This window comes from Giraffa tippelskirchi, chromosome 13 (assembly GCF_054371585.1).
Source record: "Giraffa tippelskirchi isolate mGirTip1 chromosome 13, T2T-mGirTip1v1.2.pri, whole genome shotgun sequence".
In the NCBI taxonomy this organism is placed as follows: domain Eukaryota; kingdom Metazoa; phylum Chordata; class Mammalia; order Artiodactyla; family Giraffidae; genus Giraffa; species Giraffa tippelskirchi.
The window spans coordinates 98,711,827-98,723,905 of record NC_137287.1 but is presented as its reverse complement, the minus strand read 5'-3'; the positions used below and the strand labels follow the sequence as shown (position 1 = coordinate 98,723,905).

The 12,079-nt window shown below is 43.4% G+C and overlaps 1 protein-coding gene across 1 annotated transcript in view; it reads left to right on the top strand.

The window, feature by feature from the left end:
• Positions 1–1,197: 1,197 nt before the first annotated feature.
• Positions 1,198–12,079, top strand: part of CDH26 (cadherin 26) — a 45,364-nt gene continuing 34,482 nt past the window's right edge. Inside the window, exons 1-4 of the mRNA XM_081552299.1 lie at positions 1,198–1,254; positions 1,816–2,068; positions 10,856–10,955; positions 11,224–11,349. Coding sequence (XP_081408425.1) covers positions 1,198–1,254; positions 1,816–2,068; positions 10,856–10,955; positions 11,224–11,349 — 536 coding nt within the window. The remainder of the gene's footprint in view (positions 1,255–1,815; positions 2,069–10,855; positions 10,956–11,223; positions 11,350–12,079) is intronic.

The following is a 12,079-nucleotide window of genomic DNA, read 5'->3' as shown; positions in this document are numbered from 1 at the left end:
ATTCTGCTTCTTTTTAAAAAAATATTTATTTTAGTTGGAGGATGGATAATTACAATATTGTGATGGGTTTTGCCATACATCAATATGAATCGGCCATAGGTATACATATGTCCTGAACACTCCTCCTCGCCTCCTCCCCACCCTATGTACAGGAAATATAGAAAGGTCTAAAAATTGCATTACTCTTTTTAGTAACAAACAACTTGGATTCAGATTATAAACAATTCAAATGAAAAAGTGCAGGAACCTGTCAGAGAGCCATGAAAGTACATTAAGACAAGATAAAGACTGTCTTTTATTTCACCTCTTAAAGAAATATTTAGTATTTTCAACAAGGTGATGTGATCACAGGTAATACATTAAGGTAATGAGGACTAATGAGTGTCAGATCTTGTTTTCCACTTGGTCATTGCAGCCTGAAATATTGGTATGTTAGAACTTCAACCGTCTTTTTTTCAGAATCCTAATGTAAAGACCCCAGGTTGGTATAGAGACCCTCCCACAGGGAGCCTCTTTCCCATCCCTCCTCCCTCTTCCTTTCATCTCAGAATCAAAAAGGCAGGTTCATCTAAGTGTAAAGGAGATTTTGGTGAAGTCTATAAACCCCAGAGCCTCAAGACATGATTGAGATAAAATGGTTAATGCTTTGGAAAGGAAAATTGTACTTTCCCCTTTTTTTCCCTCCCTTAATAAAGTTATCCTATTTTGGAGTCCTTTTCCAGTTCTTTGATTTCAAGCAATAGAGCCTATAAGGAAATGAGCATTAAAATACTCTGCTACAAGGAAGAGATCAGTAGGCATTCCACTGATTTTGGAAACAAAAACAAGGAAACCAAACCCCTACTTCCCCATAGACACTGGCTTCACCCTCCTCTGACTGAGCCCTGGTCTCCTGAGGTCAGATTCCGGGCCTGACGTCTGCTGTGCCTGTCGCTGGGGCAGTTTTATTTCTCCCCACTCCCTTCTTGAGAATTCTGCCTGTGGTTAATGAGGGCAAAGGCTAAGGCTCAGCCCCCCCCCCCCCGATAAATACAAGAATGCTCGGGAGCAGGGAGGGGAAGAGTTGAGAGAGTGTCTGTGACAAAGTGACCAGAGGGTGATTGGAGAAGAGAGCCTGCTGGGAAGGACAGGCTGCGGGTGAGACCACGGCTGGAGGACTCGCCATCGCCCGCAGGCTGTGGGTGCGCACCAGGCAGCATGTGCTCCAGGGTTCACCCCGCACTGCTGCTGCTTCTGGCGCTGCTGATGCTGCAGGTGAGCAGGGACTGGTACCCAGAATGTGGGATTTACCTGCCAGGGGCCAGGAGCTGACCGCACAGCTCCAGCTGGCTCTGCTTGTTAGAGGATGGGGAACGGGGCTGAGTGTGATGGCCTGCAGCTGGGGGTGGGGGGGTGGGGGGGTGGGGGCGAGGCGGGGGGTGGGAGCTTTAGTACAGGGAAAGAAGAGAGGTTCCGGAATTTACACCAAGGAGGGGTTTGGCAGAGTAGTGGGAACAGGCTAAGGCTGGTTTATATAGGATACACATGTTTAGATTTGTATCAACGTGTTTCCTAAGGACAGTTCTTTTCACTTTGCATAAGACTGAAAAAATCTCAGTTGTGTATGCCGAAGAGGGTTTGAGCAAACCCATGGGGGTGAGAGGGCTAAATCTTCCTGCCACCCCCACCTGCCCCCCACCAGTTGCCATGGCTCAACCCGGAAACAAACAGTAGAATCAAGATGGAAACATCTAAGCTTGTTGCTTGTACTTACCGTGGACGGAGTTGAGGCTGCATCTGCCTGTGGGGCATGGCTGCTTAGCCCACTTTCCTCAGACAGAGAGGGAGAGCCACGGGTCTGGCACTGCTCCTGGGTTCTCCCTCATAAACCCGGCTAGGGCAGAAGCAGGAGGCCCTGAAGTGGGTGGGGGTCAAGATGGTGGGTCTGCACTGCATCGTAACCCAGCTGGGCACCTGGGCTGTCGCTTGGCCTCGGTCCTCAACCTGGTTCAAGCTCGACTCCTCTCAGATGCTGCGAGAGTCCCAATGCCCAGAGGCCACCCACCGCCGGATTCAGCAGAACTGATCTGTGGGTACAGCCTGGGCATCGGGTTTTCAAGGCTCTGCCTTCATCTTGTTAAGCCTCATTGCCTCCACCTGAAAATGGAGCTACTGCAGGCACTTACTTGACCTGGTGGTTGTGGGAGTCAATGAGGAAATGTAGAGGATCTTTTCTTGCTGTTTTCCACGCCCTGGCGGACGGTTATTGTCTTCACTCAGTGCCTGGGCTGCTGCTGTTGGTGGGGCACTCGCTCTGGGCCAGGAGCTTTCACAAGCGCTGGGTATTACAGTGAACAGAAGAGGAAACAAAAACTCCCTAGTCGTCTGGCCAACTCCGCTTCTGAAATTCGATGCCTTGTTTTCCACCCTTTGCTTAATGTTCAGAAAATTTTCTTGGCTACTTTAAAAAAAGTTTTAATTGGAGTATAGTTGCTTTACAATGTTGTTACTTTGTGCTGTATGGCAAAGAGAAAGAGCTAAATGTATACATTTTGGGGGGCATTTCATTCCCCTTCAGGTCACCACTGAGCACCGAGTAGAGTTCTCTGTGCTACACAGTAGGTTCTCGTTAATTATGTATTTTATACATAGTAGTGTGTGTATGTCAACCCCAGTCTCCCAATTCATCCCACCTCACACTTCTCTTGGTGTCCATACATTTGTTCTCTGTCTCTGTCTCTATCTCTGCTTTGCAAGTAGGTTCATCTGTACCATTTTTCTAGATTCCACATACATGTATAATATACGATACTTGTTTTTCTCTTTCTGACCACTCCTAGTAGAATTCTGTTTCATTAGCCTGGATTTGAATACGTCACAAATCAAACTTGTTCCTATCTTTCTCTTACTCCTGCTCTTATCCCTAACTGGACTCATTAGAAAACAGAGCTGTCTTTTTTTCCTTTCTACGTGTTAGCCCAGAACCCAGGCAGGTTAATTCATGACTGAGGGTGTGGTGGGTGAGGTGGGCAGCAGGACTGGACTGTGGGTAGCAATTCAGTGTTTGGTGGAAGCAACTATGTATAGATTTCGGGGGTCGAGGCCGAGGGAGATAATGGGATACACCAGTGTTCCGTGGTTGTAAGCAATCTGCACTCTGGACCGTAAACTGGAGAAGACCTTTGTGTCCAGGAGGTGCCCAATTTTTTGCTGAATTGGCTATAAGTAACGTATTCCTTTCGGCCCCTACCTTCTTCCACCTACACTGACTTCTAACCATTGCTGATATGCAAATACGGCTCCCACTCCCCATCCCTTGACCTCCAGATTTAAAACCGGTACCCATTCTGCTGAAGAGCTGCAATGCCTATAACAGTGTTCTCCCCAAATCTCCACCCTCACGTTGTCATCCTGATGTGAAGCAAAGAACAAAGTTGCGACTCTGCTGCAGGTCTTTGTTCTGAATCCCACGACAAGCCACAGAAGCAGGGTCCTATCCCCTTCTTTGCCATTTCCAGCCCTGAGAGCTTGCACACCCTCAGCTTTGGGCTGGGGCAGCTTCTAGGACCTGAGAAGAGGGAGGGTTTGAGAATGAAGTTAGTGAACAAAGTCCATTACGGTTGGTGGGTTGTTGTTGCTTTCTAATCTGGGAAATTCTGAGCCTAGTTATCGTTAAAAAGTATGTTAGCATGTATGCTCTGCCCGATTAATTCACTCAAACCCCTCATTCAAGAACAAGAGTCAGTGGACTGCAGGACATGAGGAACTGTATGGTCAGAGGTGATGCTGAGCCCTCAGCAGAGACTGAGTGGCCAGGCTCTGTCCTAAGAATCCTGGGAACTCTGTTTTCTGCTGCCCCACGCTGAATCTGCACTTGTAAAGGATCAGCCAAGCTTCTGTATGCAGAGACTGTGTTTGGACCGCATACTCGTCTCCAAGGGCTGCCATTACAAAGGACAAAGTGGTGGCTTAAAGCAACTGAAATGTACAGCATGGCGGCTCTAGTTCGTAAGACCATATGCCTATATGAAATTCATTAACAGAGTAGATGGTAAAAGTTCTCATCACAAGAAAAAAAATCTGTTACTATAAATGGTGACAGATACTAAGTCGACTTATTGTGATGTACCACGGATGGTAAAGAGTCTGCCTGCAAAGGAGCAGACCTGGGTTTTATCCCTGGGTGGGGAAGATCCCCTGGAGAAGGGAATGGCCATCCACTACAGTATTCTTGCCTGGAGAATCCCACAGACAGAGGAGCCTGGTGGGATACAGTCCATGGGGTCTCAAAGAGTCAGACATGACAAGTGACTAATACTTTCACTACTTTTCAATGTGGTGATCATTTTGAAATACATACAAAAACTGATTGAATCATTGTACTGTTCTCCATGAAAGGAATATAATGGGGTGTATGCCAATTATACTTCAGTAAAAAAGTTGTTCTTGAATTCAAATTTACTATCAAAAGTGAAATATTTGCAGGAAACAATTATTTCTGTATTGGCTTCTTAGTTCTTTAGGATCTTCTATAAACACAAAGCCTTTATTTACTCAGATAACTCCTTTCCTGAAGTGGCTATGGCTACTCAGCCAGGCCGGCACCTGCCACACTCCCATGAAATAGTCAGGTGGACACTGCAGCTGGAAACACACTTTGAGAACATTTTTCTCCCCCACTGAATTATTTGAAGCATTATGTAAATCATTTGAATGGCATCCTCTTTGGACAAACAGCCTAAAATTGTCAAGGATGGGAAATATAATAAGCATACTTACAAGATCATTTCAGCAAATGTAACCATTATCCAGTCTTTCTGCCTCACCCCGATGAGATGGTGCAAGTTAATTCTAAGCTGTGCACCAGAGAAGTAATACATGTGTACATACAGGATGTGAAATTTCAGGCATCTCTGGGTGAAGAAATACACTATCTCAGGCCTCTTTTCCAGCCCTCCAGCCACGCCTACGTGACTGTCAGCTGTGCCCTTATGTGTCATCCAGAGTGTTCTAGTTGAAAGGGCCTTAAAGGCACCTTGCCTCACACCTTTGCTCACAGAAGGGAAAACTGAGGCCAGAGAGGAAACAAAATCTTAAGGTATTACTTGTTCATGACTTGAGTCACCTGGAAATATACCTGTTTTAGAAATGGGATGAATTTTTTCATGCTGTCCCAAGACTGCAGTTTTCTCCATGTTAAAACTACACACCTGGTTGTGTTAGTTGCTCAGTCGTGTCCAACTCTTTGCGATCTCAACAGATTGTAGCCTGCCAGGATCCTCTGTCGATGGACAGAGGCAAGAATACTGGAATGGGTAGCCATTCCCTTTTGCAGGGGATCTTCCTGACACGGAGAATGAGCCCAGTCTCCCACACTGCAGACAAATTATTTACCATCTGAGCCACCAGGGAAGCCTCGCACACCTGATTAGGCCCTTCATTTAAAATTAGCAACATTAATCAAGAAGCAGTTGTATGAATAAATCAATATTTGATATTTTGGAACTGAAGGAGTTAAAAAAAAAACTTTGCCTCTAGGAAAAAAGACAGAAATAGAGTCTGTGGCAGGAAACAAATATTACGGTTACATTTGACGTTACAAAACCAGATGATGCAGTAACATCCCCCACCCACCAGGACGGTGGCCAACCACAAGAAGTGAAGATCTGAAGGATATTTCTTCATGCTCTATACTGTTATCTAATACATAGTCCTTTATGCCATGACAAGCTCTTGGCAAAGGATAGATCTTTACAGGTAGGGGCAGGGGCACGACCACAACGAAGAATGTTTGGCAGGATCTAGATGGGCTGGTGCAGAGAAGGCAATGGCACCCCACTCCAGTACTCTTGCCTGGAAAATCCCATGGACGGAGGAGCCTAGTAGGCTGCAGTCTATGGGGTCGCTAGGGGTCGGACACGACTGAGTGGCTTCACTTTCACTTTTCACTTTCATGCATTGGAGAAGGAAATGGCAGCCCACTCCAGTATTCTTGCCTGGAGAATTCCAGGGACGGGGGAGCCCAGTGGGCTGCCGTCTATGGGGTCGCACAGAGTTGGACACGACTGAAGTGACTTAGCAGCAGCAGCAGCAGGTGGGCTGGTGATGGCTCACCCTGTCCCCAGGAGATTTAAGGTATAAATCCTAGAGTGCTATTGTGCTGTGCTGTGCTAAGTCACTTCAGTTGTGTCTGACTCCTTCTGACCCTATGGGCTGTAGCCCATCAGGCTCCTCTGTCCCTGGGACTCTCTAGGCAAGAATACTGGAGTGGGTTGCCATGCCCTCCTCCAGGGGATCTTCCTGATCAGGGATCGAACTTGCATCTCTTATGTCTCCTGCATTGACAGGCAGATTCTTTACAACCTGGGAAGCCTCATAAATCCTAGAGTAGCAGTTATCAAGCCTCTTACTCTCAGGATGCCTTTCCACTTGTAAACTTTAGGCAAAACCCAAAGAGTTGTTGTTTATGCGGTTATGTTTACTGATGCTCCCCATATTAGAAGTTAAGACTGAAATTTTTTTTTTGGCCACACTATACAGCTTGTGAGATTCTAGTTCCCTGACCAGGGATCAAACTCAGGCTTCCTGCAGTAGAAGCACAGAGTCCTAATTGCTGGACCACCAGGGAATTTCCAAGACTGGGAAATTTTTAAACGTACTTCTCAATTCATTAAAGATACTGATTAAAATAGACAACTAACAAGGACCTACTGCATAGCACAGGGAAAATATTCAATATCCAGCCTTCAGAATGGGAGAAAATAATAGCAAACGAAGCAACGGACAAAGAATTAATCTCAAAAATATACAAGCAACTCCTGCAGCTCAATTCCAGAAAAATAAATGACCCAATCAAAAAGTGGTCCAAAGACCTAAACAGACATTTCTCCAAAGAAGACATACAGATGGCTAACAAACACATGAAAATATGCTCAACATCACTCATTATTAGAGAAATGCAAATCAAAACCACAATGAGGTGCCATTTCACTCCAGTCAGAAAATGGCTGCTATCCAAAAGTCTACAAGCAATAAGTGCTGGAGAGGGTGTGGAGAAAAGGGAACCCTCTTACACTGTTGGTGGGAATGCAAACTAGTACAGCCACTATGGAGAACAGTGTGGAGATTCCTTAAAAAAGTGGGAATAGAACTGCCATACGACCCAGCAATCCCACTGCTGGGCATACACACCAAGGAAACCAGAATTAAAAGAGACACGTGTACCCCAGTGTTCATTGCAGCACTGTTTATAATAGCCAGGACATGGAAGCAGCCTAGATGTCCATCAGCAGATAAATGGATAAGAAAGCCATGGTACATATACACAATGGAATATTACTCAGCCATTAAAAAGAATACATTCAAATCAGTTCTAATGAGGTGGATGAAACTGGAGCCTATTATACAGAGTGAAGTAAGCCAGAAAGGAAAACACCAATACAGTATACTAATGCATATATATGGAATTTAGAAAGATGGTGACAATAACCCTGTATGCGAGACAGCAAAAGAGACACAGATGTATAGAACAGTCTTTTGGACTCTATGGGAGAGGATGAGGGTGGGATGATATGGTAGAATGGCATTGAAGCATGTAAATTATCATATGTGAAATGAATTGCCAGTCCAGGTTCAATGCATGATACAGGGAGCTCGGGGCTGGTGCACCGGGGTGACCCAGAGGGATGGGATGGGGAGGGAGGTGGGAGAGGGGTTCTGGATGGGGAACACATGTACACCCATGGCGGATTGATATCAATGTATGGCAAAAACCACTACAATAGTGTAAAGTAATTAGCCTCCAATTAAAATAAATAATTTAATAAAAAAGAAAATATTCAATGTCTTATAATAATATATAATGGAAGAGAATGTAAAAAAGAATATGTATGTATATGTATGACTAAATCATTTTACTGTACACCTGAAACTGATGCATTGTAAATCGATTATATTTCAAAAATCTTTTAAATAAAAATAAATTTTTAAAAAGGAGTTTGGAATTAGCAGATAGAAGCTACTATATATGACATATTAACAGATAAACAAGGACTTACTGTCTAGCACAGGGAACTATGTTCAACATCCTAATAAACCATAATGGAAAAGAATATGAAAAAGAATATATAGATACATATATAACTGAATCACTTTGCTGTACAGCAGAAACACAAATTTGTAAAGAGATAATGATAAATCCATTATAAACAAATATAAACCAAACATCTATGAAAAATTAATGTATTTTCCACATTTCCATTCAGTGTGAAGAACGGCACAATTTCACATTTTTACAAATCTCTTGGCTGTCTGGCTTAAAAGCAGACACCTGGACTCTCCTCTCTGATTCTGAATTCAGTCTGTTGTAAATGTTGCTTGCTTCAAGTATATGAAGCAATTCTTGCCTCACATAGGTATGTATATGGAAAGGGAGGAATATTTTTATAGCCTGGAACTGGGGGTACTCTTTTTGATGTCACGCCAGAATTTGACAAGTAGTCCATTTTTAACAGTCACTTGCCATGCGGAGCCTGAAAGCATATGAATAACTTTCCTTACTCTGTTCGATTAAAACCATTGGAGTCTCTTGAATTTTGAATAACTCTCACCTGTGTGTGATTTTGGACAGTGCTATCTTAATCAGGAGGAAACTCTTCGCTCACCGAGCTATGCAGTTCTTCCACATGTTGACATATTTCATTCTAAAAAATCAAAAAGTCACATTCGTTAATCTGTCCACCAATATCAGCAGAAAAATCTTTATGTGTTGGGAAGCTGTCAAGCTCAAGTTTTCCAAAGTTCTAATTTTTTGCTTGAAAGCTTAAAATTTATCATCAGCAACATGAGACTGTCCATTGTTTTTCTTGAAGTGATGGGCTGACTCTGTTCATTATCAAAGACCTGTCGATCAAGTAACCATTCCTGAACAGCCATGGTCGGTCAGTCATTCTTTCGGGGAAAATGCTGCTTCATAAAAAAAAAAAAATGTGGCCTGTTTAGCTGTCAACTCTGACAATCACACACATGCTTTTCTCTGAGACAAACCTTCTACACTGATGAGCAGCACTGGGGTTCATACCTTCATCTAGACATACAGAGTGTCTAAAAGATACACATGCAGGGGTGGCATGGGGTATAATTAATAATATTTGCTGCCTCACCCATTCTCATTTCAACAACGAGGTGAATTTATCAATTATATCATTATTAAATGAGACTGATCCTTTTTTCTCTTCCTTCATTCCTCGCTTCCTCCTTCTCTCCTTCCCTCCCTCCATCCCTCCTTCCTTCCTACCTTCCCTTCTTCCTCCCTCCTTTCCTCTTTCCTGCCTGTGCATGGTGATGAAGCACGCAAGACTATCAGAGGAGTTTGTGTCATGGTCTCCAATGGTCCTAAGGCACCAGCATTTTTGTCACCAATATTTGCTACCATCAGTGCAAATGTTACACAGAGAAATAGACAAGTAGTGTCTTCGATTATTATAAATGTATTTGCCCCTGTGGAGTCTCTGATAAGGTCAGGGACCCCGGTGAAACAAACTGAAAACTGTGCTCCAGAGAAATTTTCTATATGTTATTCTATAACCACAGCATCATTGTGTGTGTGTCATAACAAACAACTGCTGCTGCTGCTGCTGCTAAGTCACTTCAGTCGTGTCCGACTCTGTGTGAGAGCATAGACGGCAGCCCACCAGGCTCCGCCGTCCCTGGGATTCTCCAGGCAAGAACACTGGAGTGGGTTGCCATTTCCTTCTCCAATGCATGAAAGTGAAAAGTGAAAGTGAAGTCGCTCAGTCGTGTCCGACTCTTAGCGACCCCATGGACTGCAGCCTACCAGGCTCCTCCGTCCATGGGATTTTCTAGGCAAGACTACTGGAGTGGGGTGCCATTGTCTTCTCCGAACAAACAACTGGAAGTAACGTAAATGGCCATCACTAGGAGAATGACAAATTGTCTTTTATTCATATAGTTAAAAGTTATATGGTAGTGAAAATGAATGAGGTAGAAATATGAGAGTCAGTACACATGCACACATATAGGTATATACACATATATACAGGCACACGTGTTTTGTGTTGGTTTGACATGCATTGCATAGCTTGTCTCTTTCAAATTCAACACTCTTGCTGTTCATGTGTGGAGATTTTTCCTGAGGGGGAATGTTGTTGAAAAAATGATAAATAATTATCAAGACTTCCCAGATGGGAAGGAACCTGCCTGCCAACATAGGAGACATAAGAGACAAGGGTTCCATCTCTGGGTTGGGAAGATCCCCTGGAGGAGGGCATGGCAACTCACTCCAGTATTCTTGCCCAGAGAATCCCATGGACAGAGGAGCCTGGTGGACTACATTCTATAGGGTCGCAAAGAGTTGGACACAACTGACTCAACTTAGCATAGCATATCATAATTATCGATGCAAATCATTATGTAACTGTAAAGTACCAAATTCCTTAGTTTTATTATTTTATGATAAAGTCTAAAAATAAGGGATAAGTCTACAAATAAGGGAAAAATAAAAAAACTAAAAAAAAGCCCACTTGAATCCCACCACCAATTAGCGTTTGGTGCTATTTTACATGTGCACGTATAAATACATTTGGCTTGCCCTGAACAGACAGTTTGACTTCCCACTTATTATGTTATGCTCACATAACAGTAGCAGGTAGGGATTTAAATGTCCCTACCATTGGTAACACTAGATCAGGATTTTCCGGTTACTTCTCTTACGGTCACAGAAAGGAAATGGCAATTTTGAATTGAGATGTCAAGAGCAAGAAATTAGTTATCAAAACCAAACGCAGTTCCTTTTTTCTCTGCTCTAATTCTAGAAGATTTGTGTAACTTCGGGCAGGGTCTGTCTGGTTCTGCTAAGTATACTCCCTACTAATTAGTGTCATTTTTATTTTTAAGGTCAGCACTGTCAACAGCACCCGACAAGAAAATGATGATCCTACTAATCAAACAAAGGTGGGGTTTGGAATTCGGTTTTTCAATAAACCAAGTGATATTGTACTTTACTTAGAGGCTGCCTTGCAATTTTGAGTTTTTTAGTGCCGTATCAATATTCGGTTGCCACAAAATAAATTAGTAACTGGATGTGGCCTTTTAGAATCTTGAAGGAATGTGGAGACTTGCAGAGGACGCCTTTATGTCTAATTAGAAGAGGAGAAATCTGTGAAAGTCAGAAGTTGAGTATACGGTCCTGGCCCAGAGGTTTGCCCATGCTCTTTTCTACCTTAGGGAGCTAGAGGAAGCAGACTTGCTGTCTTCCAGTGTGTGGGTGCAGGCCAGTGCAGGGGATGCTGTCGCCACTACCACTTCGAAGTTTCGCCACATCCTCATCCACCTTGTGATGATTTTCTTCCTGTAGTTCCTGTGATCAACTCACTGTCTAATTCAGAAATTTTTTGGGAGCACATCTTCTGAATAAAAATGAATGTGGCTAGATACCAGCTATGCTTATATTGGGTTGGTCAATAAGTTCGTCCAGGTTTTTCCATTAACATCTTATGGACCTGAGCGAACTTTTTGGCCAACCAAAATAATAAATATATGCTAACAGTAAAACTGGGAAAAGTCAGTTTTCACTCCAATCCTAAAGAAGGGCAATGCCAAAGAATGTTCAAACTACCACACAATTGCACTCATTTCACATGCTGGCAAAGTAATGCTCAAAATCCTCCAAGCCAGACTTCAACAGTACATGAACCGAGACCTTCCAGATGTTCAAGCTGGATTTAGAAAAGGCAGAGGAACCAGAGATCAAATTGCCAATATCTGTTGCATCATATAAAAAGCAAGAGAATTCCAGAAAGACATCTAATTCTGCTTCATTGACTACACTAAAGCCTGTGACTGTGTGGATCACAACAAACTGTGGAAAATCTTCAAGAGATGGGAATACCAGACCACCTTACTTGCCTCCTGAGAAACCTGTATGCAGGTCAAGAAGCAACAGTTAGAACCAGACATTGAACAACGGACTGGTTCCAAATTGGGAAAGGAATATGTCAAGGCTGTGTATTGTCACCCTGCTTATTTAACTTATATGCAGAGAGCATCATGCGAAATGTCTAGCTGGATGAAGCACAAGCTG